At 34.3% G+C, this 15,561-nt stretch overlaps 1 protein-coding gene across 1 annotated transcript; it reads right to left on the bottom strand.

Moving 5' to 3' along the window:
- Positions 1-2,573: 2,573 nt before the first annotated feature.
- LOC140442443 (uncharacterized) lies at positions 2,574-13,255 on the bottom strand. The gene is made up of 2 exons (XM_072533513.1): positions 12,902-13,255; positions 2,574-2,636 (listed from the first exon to the last, which is right to left on the bottom strand). The coding sequence occupies exons 1-2, from the start codon at positions 13,253-13,255 to the stop codon at positions 2,574-2,576; spliced, it is 417 nt and encodes a 138-aa protein (XP_072389614.1).
- Between the last annotated feature and the right edge of the window lie 2,306 nt (positions 13,256-15,561).

Here is a 15,561-nt window from a genome sequence, read left to right on the forward strand (position 1 = left end):
TCGTCTGCACGCATTCTGAAGAAAATTTTTGATTTTAATAATTCATTACGTTTAAGAAAATGGTGTAGAAGCAAAGTAGTTTGTCCGTCGCTTTGGGACGTTTGTCTTCTATTATTTTTCTCATCATAATTAGACGGACAAACTTTGGTATGCTTAAATAAAAATTTTTTCTTATCTTTTTTCTTAAGTTTCATAAAGCCAATCATCTCTCTTTTAAATTAACCTTATGACATAATATGTTAACTACGTCAATTTCTTCTAAGTGCGATTTAGAAATATGTCTAGCAAAATGGAAAACATTCCCGTGCTCCGCTCTATCAATCACTTCTTCAAGTATTAACGAATCGTTCTCACACTGTTTGCTGTTACAGATTTGTGGATGGCTCTTTTTTGTGGCATTTTTAAATTTGAGAACTGCAAGAAAGAGTCAAAGTTTAACCAAATTTAAGAACAATTAAACAAAAAAATAGCTACCCATTTTTTTAGCTCGGTCGTCTTCTGATGGCATATAATTAGGATATTTATGGAATCGTCGTCATCCTCTATAAATTCGCTTTAGGATGTGTTAGACGAGTTATTAATTTTTTTTTTTCTGTAGAAACACAGCATTATTATTTTCCGCATAGGAATCACATTCGTCGGATAAAAAATCCATATTTATTGCTTGATCTGGGTCCCTATCTTATTAGATTTGTATGTTCTCGAGATATCCCCACTTTCATCATAATAAATAGAAGAAATCAGCTTAAAATTTTTTGTCACTCAATAATTTACAACTAACCTATTTTGACACCCATTCATTTTTGAATAAGATAGTTATATTTCTTTGAACTTCCAAATATTAACCCTTTTCGAGATATTTTAATATTGGTAATTTAGCACATGATTAATGTTTTGAATGTCGAAGAAGTGTAACATTTTGATACAAAAGGATTAGAATTTTTCTGTAAATACAGGAAATTTATTTTAAAAAATATATTTTATTCTTCGAGCTTAATAGATTAGAAAAAAGCATTTCAGACCCATTATTATTAAGTAAGTATATAAAATATTATTTAAACTTGGCCAATTTACTTTCGTTAAACGTTGCTCTTTTTCGTCTTTCCCCTTTCCATTTTTCTCTTTTGAACTTTAAACTTTTGAATCTTTATTTACGTGTACCTATCTGAGAAATTGGATATAAGCTACTCTCCGAATTTTTCGAGCAATAATCAAAGTGTATTTTTTCTACGTTTTTGTCTAAAAAGTATACATTTAATCTTTAAATCCTTTCTCATTCTTTGCTTTTCTGGTTCATTTTGCACAGGATGTTTTAAAACTATTTTGAAAAATCTCAGGGGTATGATTGATAGATGAAAAGTTCTCCTCATAAACAGTTCCCCTTTGCTCTATTGTTAACTAATAGAGACAAAGGTTTTAAACTTATTAACCTAAATAACATGTAATAGTGCTAATTTAGTCAAATTCGTCTGAGATACTGACAGTGATAAAATACTAATTTAAAAATATAAACAGAAAGACATCAATGTCCATTAGTTAGATATACTTTTCTTTCTAAGATAATTCCCCTAGAGGTTTATCGAAGTACTTTTAAAACATCTTGCATAACAGTTAGCAAAAAGAAGATGACGTGATTTCTCTTACTTGGGATGCCCTATATAAAATGAATTTAAACAGGAACTCAATATTTTGAGATATCACAGACTACTAAAAACATTTCATAAGCCGTCTAAAATGATGTATCACAGAATTCCCCTCTATTAATTACGTTTTTGGTTAAAAAAATAAAAACTTACTTTTTTTTAAACATTATTTAGAACAAATCCTAAAAACCGGATAATATGATCATCCCAAATTGCAAATCAGCTTCTTTCGATAAGAAAATCGCCTATAATAATTTTTACTAAACTCTTGACACAGTCTTTTTGTAAATATGAATTAAAATCAAGAATAACTATTTTACTTGGACACCCTGTACCTCTGTTAATATTAACTTATATAAATAAGCACAATTCATCTAGATTTTTAAGCCAAAGTGCTCAAAATGACAATTTCGTTTAATACCTTTGGTATAATTAACCTTTCCCTAAATACATATCAACCATCAGTTTACAACGTCCTTTATAATTATTTATTTTTAAACACACCTTCCTGAACCAAAACAAACGACTGTTGCAACTAAATAATAATATCTTATACCATCTATTGAAAAGAAATCTCTCTGGCCTTGGCTAAAAATAGAATTCCCCAATTCTCTAAACAAAATAATGACAAAGCAATGTTGCCACACAGTATGGATCAGGATGGTACTAATTGTAATAATGTATATAAAAATCATGTATATTCAAGAAATTGTTTCCAGCGCCAAAGTGGCAAATGGCTGAACTAAAAAATGCAATCCTGAACCACAATACAAACAGGTTTCTCTTGGATTCCGAATGACATATTGAATTGAAAGTTAGGCAGTTTTGTCCGCTGATGGCACCACTAATTAAAAAAAAATGATTTAATTTGTAAATTTTAAATCATATGTCAGTTATATAAGGAAACCAATCCTGAACCAATATACAGGTTCAGGATCGTAAACGGGGTTCAGGTTTGTGCTTAAGTTTTACTATCGAAGGCTCAGGATTGTACTAAAAACAAATATATATATATATATATATATATATATATATATATATAAATTTAATTATAATATATATATATATATATAATTATAATATATATAATTTATATATATATATATATATATATATATATATATATATATACATATATATATATATATATATATATATATATATATATATATATATATTCTTATATATATATATATATATATATATATATATATATATATTGCGTCCATAAAATAAGCATAAATTTATTATTTCGTAAATCGGTGACCATAAGGAAAAATCCCGAAACACATCAATTTTTATTTTTAAATTACCATTTTTTGGCATACATATCATACTGGTGACGTCATCTATCTGGACGTGATGACGTAATCGACGATTTTTTTAAATAAAAATAGGGGTTATGGGATATCTCATTTGAAAGGGTATTTAATTTTCTATTCAATAATATAAATACTAATATAATTATTTATCAAATGATGGAAATAAATATATCCTGGTAGCTATGAATAATTTTACGAAATGGACTGAGGCCTATGCGATACCAAATGAAGAAGGTTCTTCCATTGCAGAGCTACTTGTTAAAGAATTCTTTAGCCGATTTGATGTTACCTTGGAGATTCCCTTGGAGTGTTCCGACCAAGGGCGAAAGTTCGAATCAACCCTTTTCCAAAACGCTTGTAAATTGATTGGTGTTAACAAAATCAGAACGACACAACTGCAGCCTCAATCAGATGGAATGCTCAAGAGGATGAACCGAACGATGGGTAAATACCTGTACAAAGTTGTATCAGAACATCAAAGACATTGGGACTAGCACATTCATTTATCCCTAATAGCCTACCACTATAAACTACCTGCGACCCAGAGTTTGGCTGCAGACTTTCCGAAGAACATGTTGCAAGCGAAGATTATGTCGACCGTCTGAACTTAAGAATGAACAACATTCATGAACTTGCCCGACAACACATCCAGTTAGCCTGTAACAGAATGAAGGATCAATATGACTCTCTATGCAAGAATGAAAGCTATGAAGTAAGTGATCTTGTTTGGTTTTATAATCCACAACGTCATCGGGGCTTGTCTCCTAAACTGCAAAGACAATGAGAGGGTCCGTATGAGATTAAAAAGAGAATAAGTGACGTAATATACTGAATTAAGAAGTTACCGAAAGGCAAACCAAAAGTAGTTCACATAAATCATCTTGAACTTTATGCTGGCTCAAATGAAATAGAAGAAGCACGAAGCCGTCAACATAAGATCAAAGATGGCCGGCGACCAAGCTTTAATGAATTTATGTCACATTACGCAAAGAGAAAGAGTGCTAGATTCGGCGTGACCACAGAAGTTCAGCAGGATCTTTTAAGTGTTCCGCAGCACGTCTCTCTAGCCCACTGTGCTGCCCAAGGTCTTGAGATGACTAAAGAAATCTTGTCCGTATTTTATAAGAAGTTCAGTCGTTTGGGCGAGTTAAAAAATCAGCAGCTTAAAGTTGGAAGAGTACTGTGATTAGAAGATGGTCCTCGATCTTTGCTGTAAATGGTAACCAGGAAGTCTTATACAGACAGGGCAAGCTACGAGGATATATGGCTTGCTCTAACTAATTTAAAGAAAATCGTGTGCAATTATGACATTAAGAGTTTGGCCTTACTCAAGATAGGCCATGCGCTAGAAAATCTAGATTAGAAGATTATCAGAAGCATGCTTGAAGTGATCTTCCGAGAAACCGATGTACGAATTATTGTGTGTTGCAATAATCCGAACAGTACGTGTCCTTCAAAGACAGTAGACTGTTATTTTTTTCTGAGGGGTTCATGCAGAGCTCAAGAATCCTGTAGATTCCGCCATACTGGGCCTTTATGTAAAGTTGCTGATCGGGATGTTTAGATCTAAGAGGGAGCAGTGTAACGAAATAGCCCATCTCCGATGCGTGTTGCGTGTTACAGTTCTTAGACGTATGGATCTGGAATGTTCGAATGTTGGCATTCTCGATGCCCTTTTGACGCGAAGGATAGAGGTGGACTACTTCAGAATATTCTAGTGTACCTTATATATATATAGGTGGCTGTTCCCAGAAGATATAACACTTTACGAAGAAAATATTAAGACTAGTTTGGATACACACGACTTAGAGAATATCAGCATCAATGAAATAAACAATAATATTACTCAAATATTGAAAGAAGCTAAAAAGAGATACTGTCCTCGTCCTGAAAACAATAACAAAAAATTAAGTCACAACACAAAACATCTTCTAGAGGAAAGAAGAAAACTTAGGGAAAATCAGGATCATAACCAAAATGAACTAAGAATTTTGAATAAGAAAATTAAAAAGTTAGAAAAGATCTGAGATGATACAATACGATGGAAATAACTAGAGTAATAGAAGAAAACAAAAGCTTGAAGTACTCAGACAGAGCATGTCCATTGGAAGAAAAAACATCCACAAATTAAGAAATGAACAGGGGCAAATCATTGAGGATAGAGTTCAAATTATGAACACGATAGAGATTTTTTATAGACAACTATACAAAGAACAGCAATGTTACCGGAGTGGATCATTACCAAAGATAATTAATCAGGGATCTGAAATTTTACCGGACGTAACACCCAATGAAGTTCGAAGGTCAGTGCAAGAAATGAAAAACAATAAGTCCCCCAGAGGAGATGAAATAGTGGCAGATGCCTTGAAAGTGGCTGGAAAAAGATTATGGCAGGTCCTTGCCAAACTATTCACTAGATGTTTGCAGGAAGCAACAACACCAACCCAGTGGTATAACGCAGAAATTATCATACTTCATAAAAAAGGGGATGCTACCGACCTCAGGAATTACAGGCGCATAAGTCTATTTTCACATATTTATAAAATATTTACAAAAATAATTACGAAACGACTAGAAAATAAATTGGAATTTTATCAGCCCATAGAACAGGAGGGTTTTAGAAAAGGCTATGGAACAAACGATCACATACTGGTAATAAAAAATCGTATAGAAAAATGCACTGAATATAATAAACCACTAGCTTTAATATTTGTCGACTATGAAAAGGCATTCGACACCGTAAATCAACAAAAAATGTTGGAAGCCTTGACAGAATGCCGAATTGACTATTGGTATATAAATATAATTAAACACATATACCAAAACGCAACAGCCAGTGTTAGAGTGGGATTGAAAATAAATATATCTAAAACCCAGATGATGACAAATCTTGTAGTCAGCGAAGATATATGCGTAGGAACAAGATCCATAGACCAGGTAATGGCCTATAAATACCTAGGTCATGAGATTCGCATAGGAAAAGATAACCAAACCGTTGAGCTTCTCCGTCGTATAAGACTGACTTGGGCAGCCTTCGGCAAGCTGAACCATATTTTCAAATCGTCTGATATACCAATATGCCTTAAAAGAAAAATGTTTAATCAGTGTGTTTTGCCAGTGTTAACTTACGGTGCGGAAACGTTGACCATGACAAGGAGAACAGTTCAAAAGATCCGTGTGTGTCAAAGGGCGATGGAGTGTGCTATGTTGGGCGTTTCACTACGAGACAAGATCTCAAATCGCCAGCTACGACAAAGAACAGGAGTGGCTGATGCAGTAGAGAGAGTAGCAACACTGAAATTGAACTGGGCAGGTCACGTGGCTCGAATGACAGATAATAGATGGACAAAGCGGATACTGGAATGGAGAGCAAGAGATGATGCCTACTGCCTGAAGCAGAGGTCGTCCACCAACACGTTGAACTGACGATCTAAAACGTTGTCATAGGAATTGGATGCAAGAGGCACAATATCGAAATAGATGGAAAATTTTGAGGGAGATCTATGTCCAGCAGTGGATAGGCGAAGATTGAATGATGATGATAGTTGATAAGATATTTTCGTAGTGTAAACTTATAAATAAATATATTTATATATAATATATATATATATATATATATATATATATATATATATATATATATATATATATATATAGGGACGATAGATATGCACATATGGTTAAACCAGAAATATTAATTAATTCGAAACGTCTATTAAACATGTAACGGTCGTTTATATGCATAGTTCTGACAACTGACTATATGTCAAATGTTCACATTGTCCCACAGGATGAGGCAATGCAAACTACTGAGGAAAATCTTACTATTTCATTACTTAATTGCTATGTTTTGCAAATCAAATCAACAAAAAACTAATTTGTTATTAAAAAAATAATAGTATAAAGCCCAATAATATAATAAAAATAATAAAGCCCAATAAGAGAACATTAGTAAAAATAGCGTTAAACTTATTTAGAAATAAAAAAATCACAATGTAATTTTTCATCTTTTGGATATATTCCCGCACAAACTTCATGAGCCCACTTCAGACAAACCGAGCTTTTTTTCTTTCTCTTACCATCTTTGGAAAGATAAACTTTTATTTTTTGTTTAGTTTGTGTTTGTCACAATTTATTTTTTTCTTAGCTTTTTCCTTTGTTTTTCTGCCTTCTTCGTATTTATTTCAAGTTTTAATTCTATCTAACACGGGCTAGATGTCAATAGAGCTGTTTTACCTTTTTTAGATTTCCTGTTTGGTTTCATTAAGTTAATTCACTTTGACAGAGGACAAAAAATGTCCTTAGGCCTGTTTGCTAGAAATAAAGTTATTGCTATATTGTCTCCAGGAAAAAGTGTCATGTAAAAAGCGTTGCGGGTATAAAGCTTTGCAGTTGATGTTGACTTTTTGGAAGCAATTGCCTCATCTTGACTTGTCTGAGGCCCTGCAGTTAAATTTAAAGCAATTGCCTCATCTTGACTTAACAGCGGTAGGCTATTATTCACCAAATCTCTTTTAGTCGTAGCAGATCATGCAAAATCTAGGTCTTTAAATATATTAGAATCGTAAGAAACTATACCACATTTTTTAAAGACGTTAATATCAGCCAAAGGGGCTGTAGCTTGTAAGAAAGCCTCACCAAAAATTTTTGAAATTTGGAAAGTCGTCATCACTCTGCCTGGGTTGTTATTAAGAAACTTTTCTAATGCTAAATCATAACATCGTGCCAAAGGCGCCATGAAACCCACATCAATTTGCTGCATTTGATGGGTGGAATCTGGAAGCAAATATATGATTTGAACATGTTTCTCCCTAGCCAAATAAACTACTTATATGTTATTTGTATGACTGCTGTGTTCAACCAAAATTATTAAGATCGAATCGTCTTTACTTGGTAAAGAAAACCTTCACCTTTTAAAAAATTTTAGGAAAGAAAAGCCTTTCTTTCTATCCAGCAAGAGGATTCTTTTAAACGGCGTCCAATTTAAATAGTTTAGGATTCTTCTTGAGTTTGTTGCCCAATAAAATTTCTGTAAGTATTTTTTATGATTTATTTTTTGTAGTTACCCCTTCCAGTCCCTTCTTTATTCACTTACTTACGACCCCAGTTCCCCAACCAAACCAAGAGTGGCCGTTCGCAAACGTTTCGGCTTGTTTGCTGACCCTTTCTCCAGCCCAGTAATTGCTCAGTCCGCACTTTCGACCCCCTATAAGCAATTATATATTTTTACAAGGGATACACAATATGGTAGGTTAATCTTTATACCAACTCGTTACAACTTCTATCAGTGTAGGTCAGCCGTACAACTTGTTTCCGCCCTAACTTTCCAGATTTTACTTTTACATTTGGGGAAGGTATCTAGACCTATTTTATCACGGTTAAACACAGAAGTTGGATTGATTTCTTTAAAAGTCAAATTAGCTTTACACAAATTAAAAATTTGTTTCTGATTGTAATGATTAAAAGCTTTAGTCCTTGCAGCAGATGTTGATTCGGTTTTACGTAATAAAACATTGGGTGCCGTTATCGAAACCCGTAAGTTTATGTCTTTTGTTGTACGGATAGTCTAGTCTATTTTTTACGGCTAACTGAAAAACTAAGATTTTGTAGAAACCTAAACACTTTTCGTCAGGAGAAAGTCTTTGCATTTTTAATTTACGTCTGCGAATTAATGTTACTTTTTGAATACCACCAAAAACTTTAATAGCATTTAAATAACCCATCTTTTAGCTTTGGCTGCGTGGATAACATTCTTCAAGGCAACAAGAGACCAGGTTTATTAGTCAGTCTTCCTCACATAGATTCGTACCATTTCTAACTGCAAAAGAAAAATATAGTTGAAAAAGTGTTGAGAAAATATAATGGAACTACTCTTAAACCACGTTGCTTTAAGGATAGTACACATTCAAAAAATGTAAAGTAACGTAAAAATTCGCAACGTATCAGAAAGCAAATCTTACTTACTACTAAAAAGTTCAAATAAACGTGTCTACTTACTGAGCAATTTTTGAAGGCGTGTATTTAAGGTTTTGGAGCATGTTAACCTGGAAATGGATCTCTACAGGAACAATGCGACTATTTTGTGGCAATTAAGTTAAAAGTCTCTGATTACTCAGAGCAACAACTAACACAGCCATGGAGAAAGCTGCAGATACGGTATTAATTGTTGCTCTGAGTCCTCAGAATCTTCTAACTTTATTGCCACAAACTAGTCGCATTGCTCATATAGTGATCCTTTTCCAAATTAACATGCTCTATTTTGACTTTAACTTGGCTACAGCGCAGTCAAGATGGCCAAATAGTCAGAAATATGTATCTACGGTTGTCTTCTACCGATATACCGGTCTTTGTTTTTTTTTTTGCTTGTGGCGAGACATGCGATTACATTTTACCTTTATTATCTACTTTCATTAGCATTTTAATTTTTTTAACGTTTTGAACGTTTGACATTCTTTTCCTCATGTAGCTGTAGCTTTCTTTACGTATGTGTTTACGTAAATTATTTTCTTTAGATTTTGTGGATAATTTTTGTTGTGTTATTTTTGGTAAAACCAGGTTATTTGGTAAGTTTGCAGCTGCCGCAATTATTATCAAAGGCAGTGTGGGAGATGACATATACGTGACCTCGTATTGTTTTTCTCAACCTGTAACAAACTTTTACGAATATCTCCATTATACATTTATAACTGTTGTATGCCTTCTAGGGACCCTAGGATGATAATAATTGACATTGAAATATTCCGTCAGAATAAAGCAATTTTTTTTATTTTCGTATTTTTTATGATTAAAATAATTAATCAGGTGTTTTTGCATTCAGATTCAAAAAGAATATGTAAGATTCTTTTACAGATAAAAACGTTAGAGATCAAAAATTATTTCAGTAAATATTCTTGCCATTTATAAACACCGAAAAAATGTTATTTTTCAAAATTCAGCGTAGACAAAAATAAAGAAAAAAGTATTATTTAGAAGTATGCTATGAAACCGTTAATTACTTTATAGGTGACAAGATGGAAAAGTTCAGCAAAACTGAGTCGGTGTAACAAAGTGCTTATAAGCAGCGTAAAATAAAATTCGCGCGTTGTGCGATCCAGTTCATTAAAACTTTGGCTGCCCGCTACCGAACAGCTTGTAAAAGTTTTCGTGAACTGAAAAACAGAACGTTCATAATTTTACTTTTTGATAAAAAATGCACAACTGCAGAATATTACAATTTTGTCACATAATTTCATTTAAATTATACCCAAATTCAATTTATCTAGCATATATATATGTTTATTGTTGTAGTGGACTGTATTCATTGAAATTAATTAATAGTCTAAAATACTGCATTTATTTATGAATTTGCACAAAAATATGAAAACAATAACAAATAGTTCTATGCTTCTCAACGGCTGGTGATGGAATGAATTCTGTCATCTGTCGTCTGTACCGACTAGCTGGCTGGCTGGGCTGCAGTGGCGGACCGTTCAAATACAAAATGGGTTGTCGTCGACATACTCCCGGCCTTGAAAGATCCTGAATCTTTCAATTTAATGGAAGGAGAGGACATATTTTGGAGAATGACCACGTGATGATACCTTCTTGAGTCTTTATTTTTGCAACTCTAGCGGTATTCTGCGATCCGTCATGTATGTGAGTTATTCTGCCTAGTTTCCACTTTGCTGGTGGCAGACAGTCATCTTTGATAAGGACTAAAGTTCCTTCTACTAATTCTCCCTTGGATATTTGCCACTTAGAACGTCTCTGTAGCTCGACGACGTATTCGGAAGACCATCTCTTCCAGAAACTTTGGAAAATTTGTTGGATGCGTTGAAATCTATTGAGTCGTTGTGGAATCTCTTGGAGTAGATCTGGTTCTGGAGCTAGCGTTGGCATTCTACCGATGAGGAAATGAGCGGGACAGAGTGGTGTTAAATCATTAGGATCAGGACTAATAGGACACAAAGGTCTGGAGTTGAGTACTGCTTCTATTTGTGATAGTATTGTTGCAAACTCCTCAAATGTAAGATTTGTATTTTTAAGTGAACGTTTTAAGTGAAATTTACAAGATTTTACTCCGGATTCCCAGAGTCCCACGAAATGTGGAGAATATGGCGGAATTAAATGCCATTCAATACCCTCATGTGTACATGAATCTTGTATGTGTGCATTGTTAATTTTTAAAAATCTTTTAAGTTCAGACATGGCACCTACGAAGTTTCTACCATTATCTGAGTACAATTTGGCTGGCTTTCCTCTACGAGCGATAAAGCGGCGCAAGGCAAGCATGAATGTTTGAGTGCTCAAATCGGTTACGAGCTCAAGATGAATCGCCTTTGTAGCAAAACATATGAATAATGAAATATAGCATTTATTTAATTTGGCACCTCTGCCGTTATTTTTATACAAAAACGGACCGGCGTAGTCAATACCAGTGATGGCAAAGGGAAATGTGTATAGTAATCGGTCACGTGGTAAATCACCCATGATTGGTTGTATAGGTTTAGGATTAAATCGTAAACAAGTAGTACATTGTTTAACAGTCAACCTAGATAGGTTTCTGCCTGATATAGGCCAATATGTCTCCCGAATAGTAGATAGAAGCAGCTGAGGGCCTGCATGATATAGACGCAGGTGTTCATGACGGAAAAATAATATCGTGAAATGATGTTTTGAATCCAAGACAATGGGATGTTTTTTGTCATATAGAAAATCCGAGTTAGCCAAGCGACCACCAACACGTATTAAACCATCCTGGTCAATAAATGGGTTTAAAGAGAAGAGCTTGCTGTTGGAACTAACGCTTTTTTGTTTTGACAGCTGATCATACTCTTCGCGAAAAGAGTGTAGTTGTATGATCTTCAATAAATGACGACGAGCGTCATTAATATTGGTTAATGTTAGAGAGCCACACTCTCTAAGAATTTTGGGTGTTAATAAATTATTTTTAAATCTAAGGATGTATGCAAATGCGCGCAGTAAACGCGAATATTGTGAAAAGGCCTTGAATGGAAACCATTGTTCTTGCTGGGAATAGGAAACAAAATTGAGAATAGTTTGAGATTTTATTTCGGGTAGAATGTCTACCTTTGGATTTAAAAGGGGCCAAAATTCTTCCCTTAAAGACAACCATGACGGACCGTCCCACCATAGTGAAGAATTTAGTATTTGAGAAGGAGATAATCCCCTTGATAGATGGTCTGCAGGATTATCTTGTGTGGGTACATACTTCCATGTATAGGACTTTGTTAAGACCTGAATTTCGGAGACTCTGTTAGCTACGAAGGTTTGAAGATTGTTAGGAGAAGTATTGATCCAAGCAAGGGTTATTGTGGAATCTGACCATAAATAACATTTATTGAGGTCTATATTAATGGATTCAATTACCTTAGTTAAAAGACGTGAAAGTAATACAGCTGCGCAAAGCTCTAGGCGTGGAATGCTTAGAGTTTTGATAGGGGCAACCTTTGATTTAGCACATAGAATTTTAACCGAGATATTTCCCTTGTCATCAGTACTTCTTAAATAGATACAAGCACCGTAGGCTTGTTGTGATGCGTCCGAAAAACCGTGTATTTCTATATCTTTAGCATTATTGCACACTGCATGACGTGGTATACTTAATTGTTTCAGATTGGCAAGATCATTTTTCAATCTATTCCAAGTATTTAGTGATGAACCGCTTAATTTTTCATCCCAATTCAGTTTTTCAGTCCATAGCCTTTGCATTAGAATCTTCGCAAGTATGATACAAGGACCTACTAAGCCTAGTGGATCGTATATTCTTGCAATTAAAGAAAGAACATCTCTTTTGGTACAAGTTTCCTTGTAATTGTTATATTGTACATTGTATAATAGTGAATCACGTTGGGATGACCAAATAAGTCCTAAAGTTTTTGTGACTCCATCTTTAGAGAGGTTTAGAATTCCAAAGGAATCATCTTGATTATTTACCCTTTCTAAAACTCTTGGGTCATTTGAAATCCATTTTCTGAGTGGGAAGCAACCTGTAAGTAAAATACGTGAGACTTCACGGCAAATGTTCGAAGCTTCAGTAATAGTATCCGCACCGGTTAACAAGTCATCTACGTAGAAATCCTGACGTAATATCTTCGCGATTTCTGGTTGCGACAATTGGCATTCGTTAGCTAACTCGAAAAGGCATCGGATAGCAAGAAAACTAGCTGATGCTTGGCCATAAGTAACCGTATTTAAAGCAAAATGTTGTAATGGATCTGAAGGACTTTCCCTCCAGACTATTTTTTGAAGACTGCGTTGGCTGGGATGAATTAACACCTGCCTGTACATTTTGGTTACGTCTGAGCTTATGATGAATTTGTGTTTTCTGAATCGGATGAGAATTGAGAATAGATCTTGTTGTATACTGGGTCCGACGCATTGAATATTGTTTAATGATAACCCGTTGCTTGTTGGTGAAGATGCGTCAAACACGACACGAAGTTTTGTTGTAAGACTGTCCTCCTTTAGGACACCATGATGTGGCATGTAGTAGTCGACAGTAGAGTTTTCAGAGATATCTGCTAACGACATGTGGTTTAGCTCCTGATATTCGCGCATGAATTGTATATATTGTTCGCGAAGAGGATTGTTTTGTGCTAATCTTTTTTCTAGATGATGAAATCTTCTTTCAGCTTGTATCCTTGAATCACCCAACACATGCGGATATTGTTTTAATGGCATCATAACTATGAATCTACCATTTGGATCACGTGTAGTAGTTTTTTGAAAATTGTCCTCGCACAATTGCTCTTCTTCAGATAGATGAGGAATATTTGGCAATTCCTCTACTTCCCAAAATTGCTGAAGAAGTTTAGTTAGTTCCAGATTTGTGCTAAGATTGCAAGATATTGTATTGTGGGGAACCGATCCCAGCGGGCCAGAAATTATCCACCCAAATATTGTTTCTGTTAAAATAGGACCTTGATCTAAAGATATGCGACCTTTACAAATCAAATGCCAAAAAATATCTGCGCCGATAAGAATGTCAATAGATCCAGCATTGCCAAAATTAGGATCTGCTAACCGAATTGTGTTAGGAATGTTTATAGCGCTTACATCAATGTTTGTATGAGGAAGAATATTTGTTATTTTTGGCAATACAAAACAGTTGATTATTTTTACAAATTTATTATTAGATGTGCAAATCTCTAACTGACATTGACCTGTAATAGTTGATAGTTTGTTGCCTATGCCCAAAAGATTTAAGCTGACATCTTGTGGTTTGATTCCTAGTTTGTTACACATGTTTGTTGTGATAAATGAAGATTGAGACCCGCAATCCAATAGTGCACGAGCCCTTTGCATTTTACCATTCATATCTTTAACACTTAAGATTGCTGTTGAGAGAAAAACATAGCCTGTATCAGAACAAGAAAGCATGCTGTTACCACAAAATGTATTGTTACTTGTTCCTGGATTTATTGGCTCACTTGTACTTTGTGATGGATTTGTATTAATATTGCTATTGGATATATTCGAATTTCTATTGAACGTGCCCGAATTATTTTGGCTTATAATGATGCTCCTATCATTTGTATTATTGTGTAAAAGTGAGTTGTGACGTGCTTTGCACTTGCGACATGGCCCGAGTTTGCACTGTTTATTGGAGTGACCCGATCGCAAGCAGTTTGTACACAATGATTTTGATCTAATAAAATTCCACCTTTCGTTTATTGGATAATTTAAAAATGTTTCGCAAGTGTAAATGCTATGGTCGCCTTGACAAGAGACGCATGTATAGTTTGTTTTTGTTGCTAAGAATCCCCTAGTCGTCCTGTTCTCCTTGCTTTTATTTTTTGTTTCAATGTTCATTTCAATTGCCTCTAGAAAATCTGCTCTTGATTTTAAAAATCCTTTTAGATCGGATAAAGTTGGTAGTTCCGTTTGAGTAGCAATATGCTTTTCCCATTCCCTAATAGTAGTTTCGTCTAGTTTTGATGTTATAATGAATATAAGTAAGGCATCCCATTGTTCACACGGCTGATTTAATTGTTGAAGTGACTTTAAATGTTTTGAAAAATCATCTACTAATTTACGAAATTTTACAAAAGATTCTTTGTGAATAGATTCCAATGAAAATAAAGCTTTAATATGATTGTGTATTAAGAGTTTTTTATTATTGTATCGATCACATACAGAGTCCCATGCCAAATTGTACCCGTTTGCGGAAAATTCGATAGGTTTTATGACTGCGGCGGCATTTCCTTGTAATGATGCCCGAAGATAATGATACTTCTGAATATTTGTAATACTATCATTTGTATGAATGAGTGACTCAAAAGTGTCTCGAAATTCTAGCCAAAATTCGTATGTGCCGTCGAACTTTGGAATTTGTATTGTTGGCAGTTTTACACCTTGTAAACGATAAGCCCCGTCAGAAATAGAAGTGTTATTGTTTGTATGCTCGCTTGTCACCGACTTTTTATCATCAATATCTGAAATGAATTTATTTAACAATGCTTTGGCATTAGCCGATAGTGAATAAAAATTGTTTTCAAGTTCTTCCCTTATCACAAAGTGTGGTTCGGGATCGTCTGCCAATTCTTCTATTTCTGATTGGATAATTTTAATTTCTAAAAATGTATTTTCTAGTT

The sequence above is a fragment of the Diabrotica undecimpunctata genome, chromosome 5 (genome assembly GCF_040954645.1).
Source record: "Diabrotica undecimpunctata isolate CICGRU chromosome 5, icDiaUnde3, whole genome shotgun sequence".
In the NCBI taxonomy this organism is placed as follows: Eukaryota; Metazoa; Arthropoda; class Insecta; order Coleoptera; family Chrysomelidae; genus Diabrotica; species Diabrotica undecimpunctata.

Excerpts from the sequence above, each read along its gene's own strand:
- LOC140442443 (XM_072533513.1), bottom strand. The coding sequence starts at position 13,255 with ATGTACAGGCAGGTGTTAATTCATCCCAGCCAACGCAGTCTTCAAAAA. Across the intron at positions 2,637-12,901 it reads ACCCAAGAGTTTTAGAAAGG|TACAATCCTGAGCCTTCGAT; the intron begins GTAAATAATCAA and ends ATTTGTTTTTAG.